Source organism: Ostrinia nubilalis, chromosome 10, assembly GCF_963855985.1.
Source record: "Ostrinia nubilalis chromosome 10, ilOstNubi1.1, whole genome shotgun sequence".
In the NCBI taxonomy this organism is placed as follows: Eukaryota; Metazoa; Arthropoda; class Insecta; order Lepidoptera; family Crambidae; genus Ostrinia; species Ostrinia nubilalis.
The window spans coordinates 4,629,262-4,653,646 of NC_087097.1; the positions used below are offsets into that span (position 1 = coordinate 4,629,262).

General features: G+C 45.6%; 1 protein-coding gene across 1 annotated transcript in view; it reads right to left on the reverse strand.

Moving 5' to 3' along the window:
* Positions 1-252: 252 nt before the first annotated feature.
* The window catches only part of LOC135075411 (uncharacterized), a 29,506-nt gene continuing 5,373 nt past the window's right edge, over positions 253-24,385 (reverse strand). The window contains exons 6-31 of the mRNA XM_063969855.1: positions 23,920-24,153; positions 23,746-23,874; positions 23,567-23,700; positions 23,393-23,455; positions 22,975-23,037; positions 22,733-22,897; positions 22,490-22,654; positions 22,246-22,410; positions 22,002-22,166; positions 21,758-21,922; positions 21,515-21,679; positions 21,271-21,435; positions 21,028-21,192; positions 20,784-20,948; positions 20,546-20,705; positions 20,190-20,323; positions 19,629-19,778; positions 10,131-10,350; positions 9,955-10,089; positions 8,937-9,042; positions 6,130-6,372; positions 4,877-4,993; positions 4,009-4,232; positions 3,660-3,782; positions 2,739-2,871; positions 253-1,542 (exon numbers count right to left, since the gene is read on the reverse strand). Coding sequence (XP_063825925.1) covers positions 1,274-1,542; positions 2,739-2,871; positions 3,660-3,782; positions 4,009-4,232; positions 4,877-4,993; positions 6,130-6,372; positions 8,937-9,042; positions 9,955-10,089; positions 10,131-10,350; positions 19,629-19,778; positions 20,190-20,323; positions 20,546-20,705; positions 20,784-20,948; positions 21,028-21,192; positions 21,271-21,435; positions 21,515-21,679; positions 21,758-21,922; positions 22,002-22,166; positions 22,246-22,410; positions 22,490-22,654; positions 22,733-22,897; positions 22,975-23,037; positions 23,393-23,455; positions 23,567-23,700; positions 23,746-23,874; positions 23,920-24,153 — 4,122 coding nt within the window. The 3' untranslated portion in view covers positions 253-1,273. The remainder of the gene's footprint in view (positions 1,543-2,738; positions 2,872-3,659; positions 3,783-4,008; positions 4,233-4,876; positions 4,994-6,129; positions 6,373-8,936; positions 9,043-9,954; positions 10,090-10,130; positions 10,351-19,628; positions 19,779-20,189; positions 20,324-20,545; positions 20,706-20,783; positions 20,949-21,027; positions 21,193-21,270; positions 21,436-21,514; positions 21,680-21,757; positions 21,923-22,001; positions 22,167-22,245; positions 22,411-22,489; positions 22,655-22,732; positions 22,898-22,974; positions 23,038-23,392; positions 23,456-23,566; positions 23,701-23,745; positions 23,875-23,919; positions 24,154-24,385) is intronic.

Consider the following 24,385-nt stretch of genomic DNA (forward strand, 5'->3'; position numbering starts at 1 on the left):
CTGTGACGTCACTCACCGCGTTCTGTATGCACATGGGGCGCTGCGTCCTCATGGCGCGCACTAGATCCAGCGGCTGCAGCGGCTGCAGCGACTCGGCCCGGCTGTGACGTCACTCACCGCGTTCTGTATGCACATGGGGCGCTGCGTCCTCATGGCGCGCACTAGATCCAGCGGATACAGCGGCTGCAGCGACACGGCCCGGCGGGTGACGTCACTCACCGCGTTCTGTATGCACATGGGGCGCTGCGTCCTCATGGCGCGCACTAGATCCAGCGGGTGCAGCGGCTGCAGCGACACGGCCCGGCTGTGACGTCACTCACCGCGTTCTGTATGCACATGGGGCGCTGCGTCCTCATGGCGCGCACTAGATCCAGCGGATACAGCGGCTGCAGCGACACGGCCCGGCTGTGACGTCACTCACCGCGTTCTGTATGCACATGGGGCGCTGCGTCCTCATGGCGCGCACTAGATCCAGCGGATACAGCGGCTGCAGCGACACGGCCCGGCTGTGACGTCACTCACCGCGTTCTGTATGCACATGGGGCGCTGCGTCCTCATGGCGCGCACTAGATCCAGCGGATACAGCGGCTGCAGCGACACGGCCCGGCTGTGACGTCACTCACCGCGTTCTGTATGCACATGGGGCGCTGCGTCCTCATGGCGCGCACTAGATCCAGCGGATACAGCGGCTGCAGCGACTCGGCCCGGCTGTGACGTCACTCACCGCGTTCTGTATGCACATGGGGCGCTGCGTCCTCATGGCGCGCACTAGATCCAGCGGGTGCAGCGGCTGCAGCGACACGGCCCGGCTGTGACGTCACTCACCGCGTTCTGTATGCACATGGGGCGCTGCGTCCTCATGGCGCGCACTAGATCCAGCGGGTGCAGCGGCTGCAGCGACACGGCCCGGCTGTGACGTCACTCACCGCGTTCTGTATGCACATGGGGCGCTGCGTCCTCATGGCGCGCACTAGATCCAGCGGCTGCAGCGGCTGCAGCGACTCGGCCCGGCTGTGACGTCACTCACCGCGTTCTGTATGCACATGGGGCGCTGCGTCCTCATGGCGCGCACTAGATCCAGCGGATACAGCGGCTGCAGCGACACGGCCCGGCTGTGACGTCACTCACCGCGTTCTGTATGCACATGGGGCGCTGCGTCCTCATGGCGCGCACTAGATCCAGCGGGTGCAGCGGCTGCAGCGACACGGCCCGGCTGTGACGTCACTCACCGCGTTCTGTATGCACATGGGGCGCTGCGTCCTCATGGCGCGCACTAGATCCAGCGGGTACAGCGGCTGCAGCGACACGGCCCGGCTGTGACGTCACTCACCGCGTTCTGTATGCACATGGGGCGCTGCGTCCTCATGGCGCGCACTAGATCCAGCGGATACAGCGGCTGCCTCCGAGACAGCAGCTCGAGCGCGGTCTCGGCCAGTATGAGCGCGCCGGTGCGGCCGACGCCGGCTGAGCAGTGCACTATGAGCGGCGGGTCCAGTAGGCGTTCCTCTTCGGCGTCTGGCTCTTGGACTACTGTTGGTATTACTGCAAAACAGAAATAAAGTTTTGATTCATTACACAATAATAACGAGTACGGGCTTGTGAAGGACGTTAACTCTTAATTAAAAATTAATCTCAGTTCAACAAGCTAAAATCAAATCGTGTGCAAGAGACTATACTACACTCGCGAGCAAAAGTATGGAATCACTTACATGAAGTTGTTTCCACGCGATCTTGTGTACTAACGAATTTGTTAGTAACAAAAAAAGTGGCACCATTTTAAAGATTAAATTTTTAACTTTAAATTGATACTAAATTCATTTAAATCACACCAGTATTTAAAAAGATATCGCGACTGATGTGAAGAAGTAAGGAAAAAGACATGTACTCGTATCAACTGTTTGATACGTCGCGAGTTGCGGCCCATTTACCCCCTATAAAAGCACGTGTTTTCGGATTTTTGCTTTCACACGTTGATCCATACACATCTCAGCTTCTTTTGACACTTTACCTGGGATTCTACACCTTCAGAAGCAGCACAAATCCTTGCACTATTGCAAGAAGGGCTCAGCCAGCGGGCTGTCGCATGTCAGCTCCACTAAGCCAGTCCTGGGTTTCGAAAGTTTTAAGACGCTTTCGGGAGACTAGTGGCTTTATCCCGAGACCAAGTTCTGAACAGCGCCAGTGCACATCGCAGAAGGATGACCGATTTTTCATGTCAACCTCTCTATGAAATCGTCATTTGACTGGCATCAACGTCCAGCAAGAGCTCAGAAATGTTCGTAGGATAGCTGTTAGCGTGTGGACAGTTCGTCTAAGATATAGGCAATAGAATTTTACTCCAAAAAGGCCTGCCACAGGCTCGAAACTGACGGCAGGTCACCGATAAGCACGCTTTCAAGGTCACCCAATGAGTGATAGAGCGTGCTACACTCGGAGTTTCTCTGTCTGAGTCAGAAATGAGGAGATCCGCAGGAAAACCATAGCCCACAGAATTGCCGATGCACATAGTTTGTAGAGCTGAATATGGCCGCTGGGACAGAAAAGTTCTTGAGTGACGACCACGAGTGGAAGACGTAGCGTGGGCAGGCCTCTCGCTAGGTGGACCGACGATCTGGTGAAGGTTTCAGGAAGTACCTGGGTGCGTGCAGCGCGGGACTGGTCGTTGTAGAAATCCTTAGGGGAGGCCTTTGTCCAGCACTAGACGTAATTTGGCTAAATAAAACTAAGTATGTACTCACCAGCTCTATGGTTTCTAAGTTCCGAGCATAGCTGCGTGAACTGTATGAAGGCGGCGGAGTCGTCTGGGACGCCATGGTCTGGCCACGCGGTATATTGGAGCTGCGTCACGATGCGGGACGCACCGTTGTTGTCCTGGTGACAAATATTGTTTTTAAAGACTGGGGAAACCTTTACCCAGTGGGATAAAACGGAGATTGGAGGTGTGGCGACGCCACTACAAACTAGTGACCAACAGATGGCGCTGTTACTACTTCACTATGGCACACTCCGCCGCTCATACAAACCTGCATCGCGGTGAAGGAGTTTTCTACCCTGCCAAGTATATACAGGGTGGAAACGTTAAGTGATCTCACTCGATTATTTCTAAACTATACAAGATATCTTAAAACTGATTCTGAAAGTGCTTCACAAGCTCTTTCAAACGGTACCAATAATAGGTTACATAATAAACTGGATCTATCCGAAAATTCAATGTTTTCCAGCTTCCGAAGCTTCCATAGTGAAGTAGTAACAGCGCCATCTGTTGGTCACTAGTTTGTAGTGGCGTCGCCACACCCGCAACGAATTACATAATTTTAAAGTGAAAAAATATAGAGTAAATCCTAATTCCAGAAAAGCGGAACGGAGATGACATCATAAAGGTAGCAGGAAGGCGCTAGACGCAGGCCGCTACCAACCGATCAACATGGAAATCATTGGGAGCTGTCAAATTCTACACGAAAATGACACATCTCTCGTTTTTGCTCCTCTCCGCCTTGGTAGAAACCATGCCAAATTAACTGCTTATCTCAAATCAAATTTTTCCAAGTATAAATCACCTCTTTTACTTAAAAATAAAAGCAACGTCTAGGGCAAATATCGCAGGCAATTTTGGACAAACTACTGTAAAATACATGCTATTTTAAACCCTAATAGCTTACCTTAAGACACATTTCCCTTTGAGTATAATGTCCTCTATTCTGCTCGCTTGTTGTAGTAACCGTCAAGCTATTTGTAGCCTTCATCGGTGTGGGGGCAAGTTTGGGCCAATATTGGTGGCATCCCTTAGAAACAACTTTTAAGTAGATAATTGCTATTTTAAACCCTAACAGCTTACCTTAAGACACATTTCCCTCTGAGTATAATGTCCTCTATTCTGCTCGCTTGTTGTAGTAACAGTCAAGCTATTCGTAGCTTTCATCGGTGTGGAGCCAAGTTTGGGCCAACATTGGAAGTATCACTAAAAAAACTACTGTAAAATACTCGATATTCTAGACTTTAACTGCTTACCTTAAGACACATTTCCCTTTGAGTATAATGTCCCCTATTCTGCTCGCTAGTGGTAGTAACAGTCAAGCTATTCGTAGCTTTCATCGGTGTGGAGGCAAGTTTGGGCCAATATTGGTGGCATTTGGCCCGGCCTCTCTCGGCAAGGACCGTCAACATGACTATGAGGCTGCTTTCACTCTCCCATACCATCTGCCAGAAGTCGCCTACTGTTGATGCGAGAGGTCCTGAAAAGCATAATAACATTAAAAAAAGTTTGATTTCGATGCTACACGGCCACAGACTAGTAATGTAACGAATACGAATATTTGCTTTTTTTTAAATTTTGTAACACACGTGTGTGTCTCCGAAAACTATAGCCACAACGACATGACGGGAAAACCCCGCTCAGTATGTAACAAATTAGTAAGTACATTTTTCTTCCGGGATTTGACAGTTTGATTAGTTACAAAGTAAAGAGATACAATAACAAAAAAAATGTTATTTGTAAATTTTAATTACTAAAACATTAACCATAATAAAAAGAGTTAAATTCATGACTATGTAGCGATATTCGTATTCGTAAAAGTGGTATTCGTTGCATCACTACCACACAGACATTACTGCTTGGGACGTAACATAGGTAGGGAAATAGTGTAGGGATAACGATCTAGAATCGAAATTGAAAGATAGTATTTGACTGGGTCTGCATTCTGTAGTCTTTTTTATCAGATTTCTATTTAAATGGCGACCTCTAGCTCATCGGTATATGAGTCGAAATGGCCGATTCGAGATCCGAAGAATGCTGGTTCGTATCCCGTCGTCCGAAGGACTTTTTGTGGTACTCCTAAGGCAAGCATTTTTTTTTATGTTTGAATAGTTTGAGTCTTACCTTGTGTTGCAATATACGTTAGTACGAGATCAGAGTTAGGTATTTCCATGTTGATGTACGAAGCGTTGATATAATCGCCAGTTGGTCCGTTCTTCAATATCACTCTAGTAGAATCATCTGGAACATACACAGCATTGATAAGTTTGACACAAATTATCCACAACTATGTTTGAAAAGTGTTACTAACATCCAATAAGCAACATAAAACATCTTTGACATTCAGATCAACTAAGCATGACAACATAAGTCACTAGTTTTAATAAGCTGTCAAAACGCGATTCCTATACAAATTATAGACAAAACGAAACCTATCACTTGTGTATCAAATCGGAAAACAGTATAATTACATGAACTACACTACTCGCGAAGTTAATCGAAGTTAGATAGTGTACACACGCACTTCACTTACTTCTATCAATCTCGCTTTGCCTCGCCCGACTTATGAAAGTTATAGGCCTTCGGTCCGAGCCAGAAGCGTTCCAAAGTTTGCATATTTAATAATTTAAATGTGAAACGTAGTTATCATTGTAATTTTATTGAATTGTACTCTGTGGTTGTGCTTTTAAATAAATAAATAAATATGAAGTATCTGACGACACTACTCGTGTAACTTCGATACATCGTCATTCAGGTATACAGTGTGAGTCACGTTAAAGTGTACATATGAAAATAGATGAAACTAGACCTATTTTTATCGACAAAAAAGAGGTCAAAAAATTTTTGAGATTTTTTTTTAAATTTTTATAGATTTTTTTTTCTTCCGATTACTTATTGTAAAGAAAACGTAATAACTTTAAAACTAAGCGGTATATCCTGATAAAATAAAAACAGTAATAATGCTAAATAACAGGCAATACTAAAAAAATACATAAAATACACAAAAAAGGCCAACAAATAATAAAAAATGATACTTTTTGAAAAAAAATCTGCTTCAAAATTCGTGTTTTTTTGGTAATTTGATAAATTTCTCCAAAAAATGCCCCTATAACCGGTGGTTTTTATTACTTTGTATTATTTTCTATCGTATTATCTTTGTAAAACCAAAAATCGCATGTCTCTATCCCTATCACAACATTTGCTATGATCGTTTGAACAAAGTATTGGAAGAAAAAAAATTCTACAAAAAATTTAAAAAAAATCTTAAAAATTTTTTGACCTCTTTTTTGTCGATAAAAATAGGTCTAGTTTCATCTATTTTCATATGTACACTTTAACGTGACTCACACTGTATAGCAAAGTTAACTCTTACTTACATGGCGCTATATCCCTATACCGGTTCTTGTTCAAATTGTGCGGCAGTTTGGACACGTTGGACGGTTCGTCCGGCAGCCTCCTTAGTAACGTCTCATACTGTTTTAACGCTGCGCCACTGGCCAAGCCATCTCCAAGTAACAGCATCGACTGTTCTAGTGCGTCTCCCTCGAACTCGCCCGAGCCGAGAGGGACAAAACATACTGCCGGTTCCTCCGGCCCGGTTTCCTCTGGTTCGTAGACAGCTGGAAGGGAATTATGTTGTGTAATTGTGAACTGATTATACTATGTATGCTTTTGATAAAATACATAGATCTTTTGCACATATAAAATTATGGACACAGAACAGATAACATAAAAAACTGTCAGCTTTGCAGCACATCTCTCTCTCTACTTTTTAGGTAGAAACCGTGGGTCTTTTAGTCCCTTGTGATGGCAACTTTAGGTTTAGGGTTAGCTTATGTCGTTGTTAATAACGATGTTAATCATGAACTTAATAGCAAGAAGGGTTATTACATAAGTAACATGTAGGTTAGCAAAATATGTGTCGATAAGCGAATATTTTTCAGTCAAGATTTTGCAGTTGAACACAAGCCAAAAACATATAACACAAAATATTTCAGTATTTCACTTACAATACACTATTCTAATGATTGTTAGTAACAATATACAATTTGAAGCAGTCAGCTAGGCTATTATTTTACAACATTTTCAAGCCTAGCTAGATTTCTTTTGACTGCGGCTTATACAGTGGCGTTTATTTCTTCTTTCCTCTCTGAGCTGGAGTTTATTCACAGAGACATAGTTCTTGGCACATTGACATTTACTTTGCAAGACAAATGCAGACTATTGTAACGGGCAATAAACTTGACCACGTGATACAGGACGGCATTCATTAAAATAATATAAAATAATAAGAAAAAAATCCTATTGCAACTTAACTTATTAATTTTCTTATTGCAAATTAAAACAAATTGGCTTACAACAAATGTTAGCTCAAGGACGTAGACGTAAGTAAAATAGGGATGATGACTAGGTAATGAAATCGAAATTCTATTTAGTCCGTAAGACAGATAATTAGAAAATATTACTCATATTTTTTAATTTTTCCCATAATCGAATAATTACAGTATTATATTGAGCTGAAATGTCGCGTGACGTCACTTTTGAGGAAAAATTCTACTCAAGCGTGACGTATCGCACCATTTCAGATCGATGTAGCACTGTTATTATTTAATTATGAAAGAAAATAAAAAATATGAGTCTACTATTTTCTAATTATCTGTCTGACGGACTAATAATTGAAATTTTGTCATCTAGCATATTCACGTCAAGTGTTGATCACCTGTTCTTAAGGTTTGATTTGCTATAACATGGAAGACGCTTTTTATGTATCAGATTAGACAGATATTGTGTGAGCTACATTTGCCACAAGAGGTACTCTAGTCTGCATTTGACTTAGGGCTGATTTTTCAATCGTCGGATAACTTTGTAACTGAAGAATACGTTTGGCACATTGACAGTTTTTGTATGGGAAATATGTCAAAATGACAAGGTTATTCTTCAGTTAAAAGATATGAAAAATCTGCCCTTAAAAGTTGTGATTCAGCAGCTTTATAAAAGTGTTACAATTACGCTTGCTATTGCGTGGTCTCCGTCCACTAAATCGGGCGCTCCATTCTTGTCTTCGCTCTACGCGCTTTGACCAGCGATTCTTGATATTGCCCACTCGCTGCGCTAGCGCCTCGAATTTAGGCCTTCTACAGAACCTTCGTCTGATTCGAGTCAGTATGCTAACTGTATTCAGCAAGTAATACATTTTATTGTCAATTTGCTATCGTAAGTTTTTGTAAATGACTCGTTCAGCCAAATGACGTCCACTGCTGGACAAAGGCCTCCCCCAAAGCTTTCCATAATGAACGGTCCTGCGCTGCCCGCATCCAGGTATTTATTATCCCAAATTTTAACTTTACCTACTTGGAAGCCCTTCGTTTTCATCGTAAAATAGAGAGTATTTTCTCTGATTGATTAACTTAATTGATTATTAATATTAATTAGTGCATGATCTGGTAATGCTATTTAAGTTGTGTTATTAATATTAACAGAAACCAAGGAATCAATCCCATGAGGTTACATCATATAAGTGAGATAGCATGCAAACAAAAACCCAACAAACGAAATGGTGAAAATGTTGTGTATTTTCGTAAGGATATTATTTGTAACAGATAACCCAAGTACCCACTTTAGAATATTTCACGCTCATTCTGTAAAATGTTAATAGATAAGAATTTCCGGTTGCAAAATTACCGCATTTACATTCACCAGTTGGCGCCACGGTCGAGTAAGGTCCTCGTATCTGTCACTAGCTAGGACAATGGCGTCACTGTAGTGTCACTCGCTAGTGGCGCCAACTACAGGTCTAAAGCACGGTCTGTGAGCACGTAGAATTTTGTCCAATGACCCCAAGCTACCCATCGTTATCGCTCGCGCGTAATTATATTGCTGTCGCGCTCGCACACTCACTGCGGGCGCCCATCGTACAGTCGCGACAGCAATATAATTACGCGCGAGTGATAAGGATGGGTAGCTTGGGGTCATTGGACAAAATTTTACGTGCTCACAGACCAGACTATAGCGCACAGTCAGTGCAGGTATGGGAGCAGTACAGGAGGGTTTTTGAGGCGTCAAACGTCAGCGAGACTTCAAATGTGCTTCAGACTTGAATGGTCACTCAGTTATGCGCTAGACATGTGGTGAATGCATATACGGTAGCCCTCATATTATCTTTTACTTCTTGTTTCAAACATACCGTTGGGTTTGACGACCAGCGTGAGGACTCCCCGAGTGTTCCTGATCATCTGCACCATCTGTTCATGCGTCATCTCATCCACGTCGTTGCCGTTTATGGATATCACCTGAAACAAGATAGCAAAATAGTAATAAGTATTAATTAATATAATGATTTGCTTAATAAATACTATTTTTATTAAGCAGATATTGTACCAATCAGTCTACTGACAAGAACTGCTGCGTTGCAACCGGTATATGATACTGACGTGCGCTTAGGCCATGTCTGAAGTGCGGGCTTGGAAGAACCGGCACATAAGGTTTTGTTTTGGTTTACACTCTCCACACTGGGCAGAAGGAATGGGGAAGCCTAATGCTATCATTTTTCTCCCTTAGGCCCAGAACAGGCGGTGAAACGCAACTGCAACGAAACTGCAACTGCTAGTTACTTTTGAGTTGCATCTAAAGGTAGCATTCGGATCAAGACGACCGCGACGCGAGACCGCGACTCGAGACCGCGACCGGCGACCGCGACCCACTGCTTTATATGATTAATAGGAAGTGCTGACGGATGCAAGCAACCGAGTCGCGCGACGTGTGGGCGTGGCCTGCCGGCTACTTGCGTCGAGCGACTCGGTCGCTCACAAGGCAGTGCCGTGACACGACAGATGCAAAATGGCCGTGTTTTCTTCGCACGAAGACGAAATTTTAATAGAATTAGTAAGTTTCGTATGGGTCGCACGACTCGTGTCGCGAAGGTTCGTAAGTATCTGTCGCCCTGCGACCTGCGACCGGTTGCCTGCCGCGGTCTCGGGTCGTGGTCTCTCGTCGCGGTCGTCTTGATCTGAATGCTATCTTAAGTTTCTGCCATAGCGTCCGTTGAGAGACCACACATGACGCGACCAGTTTGAAACTTTCAGTTTCAGTTTCATTCATCAGAATCATCACAAAGTTGCAGTTTCGTTGCAGTTGCGTTTCACCGTCTGATTTGGGCCTTAGTCACCTTTTACAATATCCATGGGAGGATGGAGGGGACTAACCTGATCACCCTCTTGCAACTGCACCCGAGTCCTAGGCGCGACCCTGGACACTAGTACCGGGGCACCGCCTCCTCCCCTCACGTTGAAACCGAAGCGTCCGTCCGGGCCGGCCGCCAGACGGATGCAAACAGCCTCCTCTGACACATCAGTTAATAATACACACAATTTTGACTAACCTGATCACCCTCTTGTAATTGCACCCGAGTCCTGGGCGCGACCCTGGACACTAGTACCGGGGCACCGCCTCCTCCCCTCACGTTGAAACCGAAGCGTCCGTCCGGGCCGGCCGCCAAACGGATGCAAACAGCCTCCTCTGCGGGCGCTTCGGAACCAGTGTCCGATTCGTCCACGTACGATAAGGGCACGCGAAGAGCGCGCTCGAGGAAACCACCGTCACTGTGGAAAGAGGTTTAGTTAGATTTTATGGGACAGGACAAAAATAAAACAATGAAGTACATATAAACGTCCCAATATTACAGCCGTATTCACAAACGATGCTTGCTTGCTTGCAGATGCAAATCGAAAGCACAGCGTTGAATGGAGCCCTGTGATTGGTTCTTATGTGACCCTGTGCATCCACGCACACTTGAGTCCTCATAGTAATGTTTGTGAATACGGACGTTAACCCTACCACTGCTTCGGGACAATAAATGGGCCAGTGCTGAGAAGAAGCAGCGCAAGAAACTCAGTCACTATTGTCAGCCTCTTTTTCAAGGGTTTATAATCTAGTATTAGAACTTTAGAACTTGTCTTCTAAATTCATACAGGCACGACTATTGCATCCATCCGACATCTTTTTTTTACTCCCTGAAATTGTAGGACAAGGCAAGAAATAAAACTGTGAAATTACTGTAAATAATGTTTGAGTCTTTTTTGCATATTCTTTTTTGTCTCAATCACTCGTCTGGCTCACACAATATTCTTCTTTCATTTCGCTTTTGTTCTGTTTGCTACTTAAAAACATACAAATTAAACAGAACCCTTTTGAGGTTCGACTTACTCGTACATTTAGGTCCGCGTATTGAAAAACAGCACTCACTCGGAGCACGGTCAACACGCTATTTGTCACAGTAAATAAACAACAGTCACACGTGCCACAGTAAGGAAATAAGGAATAAATTATTCATAAATGAATATTAAGAAATAGTCGAAATAATGCACGTGATCTCTGGACGAGGACGCCAAATATTCATAAGAACTTTAATGAAAGATTTACTGAAATATTATATTAAGGCTTGGTATTTCTGCTAAAGTAGGTATTTCGCGCTGTCAAAATCTGCGCGCGCAATACTTCGCCGAAGACAGCGCGCCAAAGAGCTCTCGCGGCTACACAGTATAGAAATACGCAGTTTAGAAATACGCAGTTGGTTAGGTTAGGTTGACTTCCTTCCGTTCAAGCGTCACACTCACAGCACTTTCTAATACAAATCATATCCAAGTGATACAAATTAAAACAACTTTCAAAATTTTTGGGAATATATTTTAGAATCGAATAAATATTATAGAATATAACTGCCAAAGTAAACATGGTTCAAAGAGGCGTGGCGTCACCCGACCTTCCGGAAGTTCCGCGCCGGCTAAAAGAATTTCAAGATTACGTCACCCGACCTATCGGTAGATCCTCGGGAGCTTGAGCGATTGGAAAAACATTTTATGATCAGTTACTCGTAGTAGCGATTATTTAGAGCTTGGATAATAAATTATACACTCAGCGGCACGGAATTTGGCCCAAGCCTAAACAACCAGATATGAGGCCAAATAGGTGTCGTATACCTAAGTTTCGTGTGACATGTTAACAGAACATTTGTTTTTGTTAATTTAAGAGGCTAGATTAATAAAAAAATGCGTCTGTTTAACTTTATTGACTCTAGAAACGCATTTCGTTGTTGGAGCGTAAAGAGTACGGGTAAGTTTAAATTCGATATTAAATGTTGTAAGGGTTTGGGGTTTTGTTTTTTGTTTTAAATTAATCTTAGGGTTATTCTCGTTTCCATAATTTGAGAATAATGTTCAGCTCAATTACGTCTTCAGCTCAAGTTGCTCAAATAGTGTTGCTTAGAAGTCAAGGGTGTATGCAGCGGGAGATGTCTGAAACTTTCAATTTATAGCATACAAACTTAAGATACACGTTAAAAAGGCATGACCTGATCGCCTTTTACACAAGAAGACCAAGAAGTGGGGAATTAAGGAGTAAATCAGCTCGCGATGACCCGATAATCGTGCTTGCAATATCAAGAAATCGGGTTCTCACTACATTTGAGATACGCCAGCGTTTACAAACAGCAAGCCCAGTGAATGTTAGTGAGCACACAATAAGAAGAAGGATGGAGGATCATAACCTGCATACTCGAAGACCAGCTCGAGGACCAGAACTTCTCAGATACCTCCGCGAAGTGCGACTTACGTTTTCTAGAGAACATGCAAATTGGGCGCAAGGCTAATGGAGTAAAGTTCTATGGATCGATGATTGCAGAGTCACCTTAAGAGCTCCAGACGGCCGTGAATGTGTATAGAGAAGGTGCGGAGAAGAGTTTCTACGCAAACAGACAGTTTTCATAAAGAGTTTACTCCATTAGTCTAACGTACAATTTGCATGTTCTCTAGACAACGTAAGTCGCACTTCGCGAAGGTATCGGAGAAGTTCTGGTCCTCGAGCAGGTCTTCGAGTATGCAGGTTATGATCCTCCATCCTTCTTCTTATTGTGTACTCACTGACATTCACTAGGCTTGTTGTTTGTAAACGCTGGCGTATCTCAAACGTAGTGAGAACCCGATTTCTTGATATTGCAAGCACGATAATCGGGTCATCGCGCGCTGATTTACACCTTAATTCCCCACTTCTTGGTCTTCTTGTGTAAAAGGCGGTATGGCCATGCCTTTTAAACGTGTATCTTAAGTTTGTACGCCATAAATTGAAAGTTTCAGCCATCTCCCGCTGCATACGCCCTTGACTTCTAAGCAGCACTATTTGAGCAACTTGAGCTGAAGTAATGGACATTATTCTCAAATTATGGAAACGAGAATAACCCTAAGATTAATTTAAAAACAAAAAATAAAACGCCAAACCCTTACAACATTTAATATCGAATTTAAACTTACCTGTACTCTTTACGCTCCAACAACGAAATGCGTTTCTAGAGTCAAAAAAGTTAAACAGACGCATATTTTTATTAATCTAGCCTCTTGAATTAACAAAAACAAATGTTCTGTTAACATGTCACACGAAACTTAGGTATACAACACCTATTTGGCCTCATATCTGGGTGTTTAGGCTTGGGCCAAATTCCGTGCCGCTGAGTGTAGTTGTTGCAATTCACAAAGCTTTGCATGTGGTTAATTACATTAATCAGTACACGCATCAATTTTGTTCAGTCTTTTTGTTTATTAATAAATAAAAATATACTAAAATTGCATACATATTTGTTTGTATTGGTCTGGGTGTTTTCTTTCCATAATTTATGTATAACGTATGTACGGGGCTCTGTATCGAAAATCACTATGAACAATAAGCATCACACCTGGAGTGCATTACCGCAGCAAAAAGCTTGCCATCTTAAATGAACAGTATAATATCGAGGTTTCGTCAGTACAGTTGCGAACAAAGGTGTTTGTGTAGTCTAGTTGAGTTGAGAGGTCAGATTATTGAAATAATAAAACGAACATTTTATTTTTTAAATACATTTTAAAAATAATTTACATTACAGATAACAATGAGAGGATGACATTGCAAAGTGGTGCCAGTCCAGTCTTAAATCCGTTAATATATGCTGCATCTGCCATGTTTTTGGCTAAAAGATTCTTCTATCTTGCAGTTTAGACTTTTCTTACAGACCTCAGACAGTATTTTTGGAAAACTTTTACGCATGGTGGAGGAAGGGACGCTCTAGACTCTAGAGACTCAAGTCTAGAAGGAGTCACATGAACTCCAAGTTTTAAATCCGTTGACATCTGCTGCATCTGCCATGTTTTTGGCTATAAGATTCTTCTATCTTACGGCTTAGACCTTTAGCTACAGACCTTAGACAGTATTTTTGTGAAAATTCTTACGCATGGTGGAGGAAGGGACGCTCTAGACACTCAAGTTTACAAGGAGTCACATCAACTCCAGTTTTAAATTCGTTGACATCTGCTGCATCTGCCATCTTTTTGGTTAGAAGATTCTTCCATCTTGCAGCGTAGACCTTTAGCTACAGACCTTAGACAGTATTTTTGTGAAAATTCTTACGCATGGTGTAGAAAGGGACGCTCTAGACACTCAAGTCTACAAGGAGTCACATGAACTCCAGTTTTAAATCCGTTGACATCTGCTGCAACTGCCATCTTTTTGGCTAGAAGATTCTTCTATCTTGCAGCTTAGACCTTTAGCTACAGACCTTAGACAGTATTTTTGTGAAAATTCTTACGCATGGTGGAGGAAGGGACGCTCTAGAGACTCAAGTCTACAAGCATATTTTTTTTTAAATTTTTTTTTATGCATAACCAGGCAGGTATTTGACCACAATCGCACCTGATGTTAAGTGGGATGCAGTCTAGGATGGTACATATCTGCCCTGTAAGTGCTTATTCACTCTCGCCTTGAAGAGGCCCGGATTATAGTTTTCGGGAAAGACAGCAGCAGGCAACGAATTCCAGTCCCTAGCTGTTCGCATTATAAAAGAGTCATCGAAACGCTTAGTGCGAGCTGGTGGAATGTCATCAATATAGGGATGGTACGCTAACCTGCGTCTGGTTCCCCGATGATGGAAGGGGGCTGGTGGAATTAATTCGTGTAATTCTTTCGCACATTCTCCGAAGTGTAGCCTGTAGAAAACCGATAGGGATGCTACCTTACGGCGATGGTCAAGTTCCTGGAGCGCCGCTTCAACAAGGGTAGGGCTGTCGATAAGTCTTCTGGCACGCCTTTCCACCGAATCCAAAGCAGCCATATGAACTCCAGTTTTAAATCCGTTGACATATGCTGCATCTGCCATCTTTTTGGCTAGAAGATTCTTCTATCTTACAGCTTAGACCTTTAGCTACAGACCTTAGACAGTATTTTTTATTATTTATTTGTGTCAGTGTGCTCTTCTAAAGAGTGTAAGACGATTGTATGTAGGTACTATTAAAATGTAATTTTAACTCATTGGTTTTGTCTCATATTTGAGGAATGTACTATGTATCATGAGTAGATTCTTCCCTTCTGACCCACCGCACTACCAAACCACACTACCAGTAGTGTCGTGGGGAATATTTTTTCCCTTCTGCACTACCAAGCCAGTAGTGTCGTGGGTAACATACATCTTTATTCCCATCGACACTACTACCATAATTAAATGTAAAATTTGTAAAATTTTGGATTGTTTTGTAATACATTATACCTATATAACTTTGCGTGAAAGAAAAACAAAAATTAAATTAATTATTTTTACCCGACTGCGGCAAAGCAAAAGGAGGGTTATGATTTTGACAGGCTATGTATGTATGTATATATGTTCATCTATTCCCTCGTAACTTCTAAACTACTTATCAGAATTCGACACATGACATATCATTAGAAGCGTCTTAATTGTCCGCTGGTTATAGGCTATATGGGGTTTCACAAAATCTAATGTGGCGCCCTCTAGCGGACAAACCATACAGAGTAAAAAAATAAAGTTAAGATAAATATGCCGTGTTTAGTATCATTTGAAAGCGCTTTACTTGTACATTTACCGTAACATGTACATAAGCCCTTTTAGGTAATATTTTATTTTCAGTAAATTCCGTCAAACTGCAAAATTGCACAGAGGTTAGTGTTGCATATAAACATAATTTATTACAAAACAATCCAAAATTTTACAAATTTTACATTTAGTTATGGTAGTAGTGTCGATGGGAATGAAGATGTATGGCCCTTAAAAATTACCCACGACACTACTGGCTTGGTAGTGTAGAAGGGAAAAAATATTCCCCACGACACTACTGGTAGTGTGGTTTGGTAGTGCGGTGGGTCAGAAGGGAGATTCTTCGTTTAAAAGGATGCGAACGATTTAAATTTCAATAGGTAGACAAAATTGATAATTTTAAATTCTCAAAAATTTAAGCTTTCTCCAGTAACACTGATATTATTATACTGTGACTCATCAAAGTCATCATTGTCAAAAATATTGACAAATCGCGAACTGTCACGACCAAAAAACTGACACGCGTCCGTCCTCCGTAAGCGCCACCGCGCGACTGATTGAGATTGTCCAAGCCGTCATGGACGATTTTTTCCACATTTTTTAACATAGTAACTAAATAAGACGCAATATAAAAATTTCATCCGTTAAAAGCCCTCGAGTTATTTCTGAACTTTAGTTTAGTAAAAGATTTAGAATCTCAAATCGCTTATTTTAAAAATAAAACCATAAATAGAAAACGAATAGAGGTAACTTTGGGAATTTATTCTATCGAGTCAACTTCATCAAATCGTGTTTCCATCCGTTAATAGCCCTAGAAAATATCCTCAACTATGCCCAATAAAAATCTTAGCCTTTAATTTTACTGTTTAGTACCTCAAAAATGAAAAATGAAAACCTCATTTTCGCCATTTTCTCTGCTACCCGGCCTTAAAATAATCAAAGAAAACAGTAACAAAAGTATAGAATTGGTGGAAAACACTGATAAACACGACTGTCAACTTTGTTTGAATAGCATTGACTATCTTAGTAGCAAGAATAACTAAATAATGTATCTATTATTCGCCATTTTACATTCATATCTACTTTTTGTCAAACATCAAAACACGCGCACTTATTTACGTCAGAGAATACATTATGTAGTAGTAGTACAGTAAGTATCCTTGAATAATGAATGATAATTTAAATAGGTTTAAATATAGTTATAGAAAACGCTTTACATATTGAGTATGAATTAATGTACGGTTAATAAATTCAGAAACGATTCGCTTTGCCTACGGACAATTATATTTAAACATTATCTTCCGTCTACCAGAATATTAACATTATGTATTGTAATATTAACGTAAATGTTTTCACTGAGTAGTTTGTGTTCGGAGTATGTACGACAGCATCAGAAAGGCCTACGACGCGACTCATTTTGGGTAAAGCTATAAACAGAGGATCGACGTTTGCGTAGTTATGTAGGTAGACTATTACCTACCTCATCAGGTAAGTAGTATTCAATTATCATTGAAGGTAATGCTGACTACATAGGCCTTAATGCGTTGGTGTTCAGTCCAAACCAGGGAACAGTGCTAAGGCATCTATAGAGGCCTTAAGAAGGCTACTCACTAAACGTCAGGCTGCGCTTGCATACATAGGGGGGCGCGAGCCATCTGTGTACTTAAGTATAAAAATTTCGACCGCTCAGAGAATGCATTCCAGACTGCTCGATATGACCAATAAATAATGTTGACTGGAGGAGAGGGGCGCGGAATTTTTGTATGGCACGTCTCAAATAAATTAGGGAACCAATGGTCTACAAGAAGGAATGAAGAGTAGAACTCTACTCACTCCAGGTCTAACTGACTGACCAAGGCTATTCACTACACGACCGGATGCGCTTGCGCACTGGCGGCTTTGTGACTGGAGGGGCTGAGTCTAGTCTACCTAGCAGAGCTATGACGCATGTCTCAGCAGTCCAAGCGTTTGCGGGTGCAGTAACAAGGGGCGGCGTGTAGTCTCCGTCCCCCGGCTGTATACACTAGGCACTCACTCCGGGTCGGGCGGCGGCGGCTCAGTAACAAGGGGCGGCGTGTAGTCTCCGTCCCCCGGCTGTATACACTAGGCACTCACTCCGGGTCGGGCGGCGGCGGCTCAGTAACAAGGGGCGGCGTGTAGTCTCCGTCCCCCGGCTGTATACACTAGGCACTCACTCCGGGTCGGGCGGCGGCGGCTCAGTAACAAGGGACGGCGTGTAGTCTCCGTCCCCCGGCTGTATACACTAGGCACTCACTCCGGGTCGGGCGGCGGCGGCTCAGTAACAAGGGGCGGCGTGTAGTCTCCGTCCCCCGGCTGTATACACTAGGCACTCACTCCGGGTCGGGCGGCGGCGGCTCAGTAACAAGGGACGGCGTGTAGTCTCCGTCCCCCGGCTGTATACACTAGGCACTCACTCCGGGTCGGGCGGCGGCGGCTCAGTAACAAGGGACGGCGTGTAGTCTCCGTCCCCCGGCTGTATACACTAGGCACTCACTCCGGGTCGGGCGGCGGCGGCTCAGTAACAAGGGACGGCGTGTAGTCTCCGTCCCCCGGCTGTATACACTAGGCACTCACTCCGGGTCGGGCGGCGGCGGCTCAGTAACAAGGGGCGGCGTGTAGTCTCCGTCCCCCGGCTGTATACACTAGGCACTCACTCCGGGTCGGGCGGCGGCGGCTCAGTAACAAGGGGCGGCGTGTAGTCTCCGTCCCCCGGCTGTATACACTAGGCACTCACTCCGGGTCGGGCGGCGGCTCCGAGTGCGCGGTGCAGTAACAAGGGGCGGCGTGTAGTCTCCGTCCCCCGGCTGTATACACTAGGCACTCACTCCGGGTCGGGCGGCGGCGGCTCAGTAACAAGGGGCGGCGTGTAGTCTCCGTCCCCCGGCTGTATACACTAGGCACTCACTCCGGGTCGGGCGGCGGCGGCTCAGTAACAAGGGGCGGCGTGTAGTCTCCGTCCCCCGGCTGTATACACTAGGCACTCACTCCGGGTCGGGCGGCGGCTCCGAGTGCGCGGTGCAGTAACAAGGGGCGGCGTGTAGTCTCCGTCCCCCGGCTGTATACACTAGGCACTCACTCCGGGTCGGGCGGCGGCGGCTCAGTAACAAGGGGCGGCGTGTAGTCTCCGTCCCCCGGCTGTATACACTAGGCACTCACTCCGGGTCGGGCGGCGGCTCCGAGTGCGCGGTGCAGTAACAAGGGGCGGCGTGTAGTCTCCGTCACCCGGCTGTATACACTAGGCCAGTCTTTCCCAAAGTGGGCGATAACGCCCCTTGTGGGCGCTGCAGGCTTAAAGGGGGGCGGTAAGAGACCCAGAAAAAAAATCAGGACGTTGTGTAGAGGCTTGGGAGGCGTCATTTACTACGAGGCCTCTTAGACACCGACTGAGCACTCGACACTCGACTACAAATGGGGGCGCTAAAAAGAATTGATTCTTAAAGTGGGCAGTAGCAGGCCTGTTCATCTCCGCGAGTTAACATCGAAAACAAAACACGCACGATGACCCACCTACAGGATACTATTCGACAAGGCCTCACATACGAGCGAACATTGACTCACGCACGCGTATTCTTGTGTATGATGGAAGAAAATAAAGAAAATAGTGTACTAAATACGGTGCAGTATTTAACTGCCTAAATAATAATAAAAACACAGAGTGTACTATTTTAAGTTGCCCCAAGACACTGAGAGGTAAATAAGTAGTTAATATTATTCATAATAATTCATGCTAAATCATGTATTTCCTCCGCCGTTTTCCGCAGTTTGGCACCTCACGTCACATCATTTTACCGAAGTCAGCCCTATAGCTTCGGCGCAGTGCCGATCACTGACGTTTGTCAACAAAATGGTGCTTGACTCTTGAGACAGGCTAAATTACACCATATTGTTAATGACATTGAGCATACATTTTTTTAAATACCTTCGCGAAGTAAAACTTCTGTACGTAGTACTTATTATTATTCTGTGGCAGTAGACAAAATAAGTTTGGGAACCGGTACACTAGGCACTCACTCCGGGTCGGGCGGCGGCGGCTGCGCGAGCCAGGCGGCGCGCGGCGGCGGCTCGGAATGTGCTGTGACGCGAGCGCCGCGGGCTCCTGGTGTGGGCTGCCCGGGCGACGCCGCGCCCGCTGAGCGCTCGCGAGTACGGGAACTACTGCGTCTGCGCATATAAAAAACATTCGGTATGTTAATTGTGAAAAATCTAAAACGTTGAAATAACAGCATCGTTAGCGCTCCTGCACACGACGCCGCACTCCTACACTGTTCATACGCGCCGCGTAAAGCCCGCCGTCGCGCCGTCAAAGCATAATTTCACCGGTCCGGCTTTGACGGCGCGGCGGCGGCGCGGCAGCGGGCTTCACAGCGGGTATAAACAGTGCAAAGGCGCGGCGGCGGCGTCGTGTGCAGGAGTGCTAATAGCCAAGGAGCTGCTGTCATAGTGACATTGACGTAATGTCAATGCCAAAGGTACAGTATGGAACATGCCAAATGCCATGTCATTCCACGCTGCACCGCACGCTTATTGAAGTCTAGCACTATTTTAAAACTCATACAATGCTAAAACACTAACCTTACAAAACTCCTATTCGTAGACCGCGACCGTCTAGCATCTTCCAACGCTTGCGTCTCAGTCCTAGGAACCGTAGGCGCGGTAATTCCCGCTAGGGCTCCTAGGGCGCCTAGTAGGGGCCACCTCCTAAGCTCCTAGTAGACGTAAGAGTCAGATAATGCTAAAGACACTCACCTTACAAAACTCCTATTCGTAGACCGCGACCGCCTAGCGTCTTCCAACGCTTGCGCCTCCTAGGCGCACTAAGGCGGAAGAAGCCATGTGGCCCCACGCTGCACCGCCAGAAGGCCTTAGCACGCTTATTGAAGTCTAGCACTATTGTAAGACTTAAGACAAAGCTAAAACACTAACCTTACAAAGCTCCTATTCGTAGACCGCGACCTTCTAGCGTCCTCTAACGCCTGCGTCTCAGTCCTAGGAACCGTAGGCGCGGTAATTCCCGCTAGGGCTCCTAGGGCGCCTAGTAGGGGCCGCCTCCTATGCGCACTAAGGCGGAAGATCCCGTATCGCTCCACGCTGCACCGCCAGAAGGCCTTAACACGCTTATTAAAGTCTAGCATTATTGTAAGACTCATACAATGCTAAAACACTCACCTTACAAAGCTCCTATTCGTAGACCGCGACCGCCTAGCGTCTTCTAACGCTTGCGTCTCAGTCCTACGAACAGTAGGCGCGGTAATTCCCGCTAGGGCTCCTAGGGCGCCTAGTAGGGGCCGCCTCCTAGGCGCACTAAGGCGGAAGAAGCCGTGTCGTTCGACGCTGCACCACCAGAGGCCCTTAGCACGCTTATTGAAGTCTAGCACTATTGTAAAACTCAGACAAAGCTAAAAACACTCACCTTACAAAACTCCTATTCGTAGACCGCGACCGCCTAGCGTCTTCTAACGCCTGCGTCTCAGTCCTAGGAACAGTAGGCGCGGTAATTCCCGCTAGCACTCCTAAGGCGCCTAGTAGGGGCCGCTTCCTAGGCGCACTAAGGCCGAAGAAGCTATGTCGCTCCACGCTGCACCACCAGAAGGCCTTAACACGCTTATTGAAGTCTAGCACTATTTTAAAACTCATACAATGCTAAAACACTCACCTTACAAAACTCCTATTCGTAGACCGCGACCGTCTAGCATCCTCCAACGCTTGCGTCTCAGTCCTAGGAACAGTAGGCGCGGTAATTCCCGCTAGGGCTCCTAGGGCGCCTAGCAGGGGCCGCCTCCTAGGCGCACTAAGGCGGAAGAAGCCGTGTCGCTCCACGCTGCACCGCCAGAAGGCCTTAACACGCTTATTGAAGTCTAGCACTGTTGTAAAACTCAGACAAAGCTAAAAACACTCACCTTACAAAGCTCCTATTCGTAGACCGCGACCGCCTAGCGTCCTCTAACGCCTGCGTCTCAGTCCTAGGAACCGTAGGCGCGGTAATTCCCGCTAGGGCTCCTAGGGCGCCTAGTAGGGGTCGCCTTCTAGGCGCACTAAGGCGGAAGAAGCCATGTGGCTCTACGCTGCACCACCAGAGGGTCTTGGCACGCTTATTGAAGTCTAGCACTATTGTAAGACTCATACAATGCTAAAACACTCACCTTACAAAACTCCTATTCGTAGACCGCGACCGTCTAGCGTCTTCCAGCGCTTGCGTCTCAGTCCTAGGAACAGTAGGCGCGGTAATTCCCGCTAGCGCTCCTAGGGCGCCTAGTAGGGGCCGCCTTCTAGGCGCACTAAGACGAAAGAAGCCGTGTCGCTCCACGCTGCACCGCCAGAGTTTTGGCCGTATATTGAACCTAACCTAGCACTGTTGTAAGACTCATACAATGCTAAAACACTCACCTTACAAAACTCCTATTCGTAGACCGCGACCGCCTAGCGTCTTCCAACGCTTGCGTCTCAGTCCTAGGAACAGTAGGCGCGGTAATTCCTGCTAGGGCTCCTAGGGCGCCTAGTAAGGGCCGCCTCCTAGGCGCACTAAGGCGGAAGAAGCCGTGTCGCTCCACGCTGCACCGCCAGAAGGCCTTAGCACGCTTATTGAAGTCTAGCACTGTTGTAAGACTCAAGACAACGCTAAAACACTAACCTTACAAAACTCCTATTCGTAGACCGCGACCGCCTAGCGTCTTCCAACGCTTGCGTCTCAGTCCTAGGAACAGTAGGCGCGGTAATTCCCGCTAGGGCTCCTAGGGCGCCTAGTAGGGGCCGCCTCCTAGGCGCACTAAGGCGGAAGAAGCCGTGTCGTTCAACGCTGCACCGCCAGAAGTCTTTAGCACGCTTATTGAAGTCTAGCACTGTTGTAAAACTCAGACAAAGCTAAAAACACTCACCTTACAAAGCTCTTATTCGTAGACCGCGACCGTCTAGCATCTTCCAACGCTTGCGTCTCAGTCCTAGGAACCGTAGGCGCAGTAATTCCCGCTAGGGCTCCTAGGGCGCCTAGTAGGGGCCGCCTCCTAGGCGCACTAAGGCGGAAGAAGCCGTGTCGCTCCACGCTGCACCGCCAGAAGGCCTTAACACGCTTATTGAAGTCTAGCACTATTGTAAGACTCATTCAATGCTAAAACACTCACCTTACAAAGCTCCTATTCGTAGACCGCGACCGCCTAGCGTCTTCCAACGCCTGCGTCTCAGTCCTAGGAACAGTAGGCGCGGTAATTCCCGCTAGGGCTCCTAGGGCGCCTAGTAGGGGCCGCCTCCTAGGCGCACTGAGTCGGAAGAAGCCGTGTCGTTCCACGCTGCACTGCCAAAGGCCTTAACACGCTTATTGAAATCTAGCACTATTGTAAGACTCATAAAATGCTAAAACACTCACCTAACAAAACTCCTATTCGTAGACCGCGACCTTCTAGCGTCCTCCAACGCCTGCGTCTCAGTCCTAGGAACAGTAGGCGCGGTAATTCCCGCTAGGGCTCCTAGGGCACCTAGTAGGGGCCGCCTCCTAGGCGCACTGAGTCGGAAGAAGCCGTGTCGTTCCACGCTACACTGCCAAAGGGTTTTGACACGCATATTGAAGCCTAGCACTATTGTAAGACTTAAGACAACGCTAAAACACTAACCTTACAAAACTCCTATTCGTAGACCGCGACCGCCTAGCGTCTTCCAACGCCTGCGTCTCAGTCCTAGGAACCGTAGGCGCGGTAATTCCCGCTAGGGCTCCTAGGGCGCCTAGTAGGGGCCACCTCCTAAGCTCCTAGTAGACGTAAGAGTCAGATAATGCTAAAGACACTCACCTGACAAAACTCCTATTCGTAGACCGCGACCGCCTAGCGTCTTCCAACGCTTGCGTCTCAGTCCTAGGAACAGTAGGCGCGGTAATTCCCGCTAGGGCTCCTAGGGCGCCTAGTAGGGGCCGCCTCCTAGGCTCCTAGTAGACGTAAGAGTCAGATAATGCTAAAGACACTCACCTTACAAAACTCCTATTCGTAGACCGCGACCGTCTAGCGTCTTCTAACGCTTGCGTCTCAGTCCTAGGAACAGTAGGCGCGGTAATTCCCGCTAGGGCTCCTAGGGCGCCTAGTAGGGGCCGCCTCCTAAGCTCCTAGTAGACATAAGAGTCAGATAATACTAAGGACACTCACCTTACAAAACTCCTATTCGTAGACCGCGACCGCCTAGCGTCTTCTAACGCCTGCGTCTCAGTCCTAGGAACAGTAGGCGCGGTAATTCCCGCTAGGGCTCCTAGGGCGCCTAGTAGGGGCCGCCTCCTAAGCTCCTAGTAGACATAAGAGTCAGATAATACTAAGGACACTCACCTTACAAAACTCCTATTCGTAGACCGCGACCGCCTAGCGTCTTCTAACGCCTGCGTCTCAGTCCTAGGAACAGTAGGCGCGGTAATTCCCGCTAGGGCTCCTAGGGCGCCTAGTAGGGGCCGCCTTCTAGGAGCACTGAGGCGGAAGAAGCCGTGTCGTTCGACGCTGCACCGCCAGAGGGCCTTTGCAGCGCGTCCTGAACGCATATTGAAGCCTAGCACTGTGTCGTAAGATTCAGACTGTAAAAAAGATAAATTTTTAAATTAATATCTTTGTACCTTAATTATTGACTTCTAGGTATCGCAGAAGAAAAATTGATGTTTCAAAAATAAATAATTATTTCATGAGTAAATATTGAGTTGATTTGTAAAAACAAACAAACATTGGAATCATTTATTTTATTTGTTTAACAATGTTTCAACACTTTCAACAGCATTTAATTGTACATACAATGATTCTCGAAATAAAGAT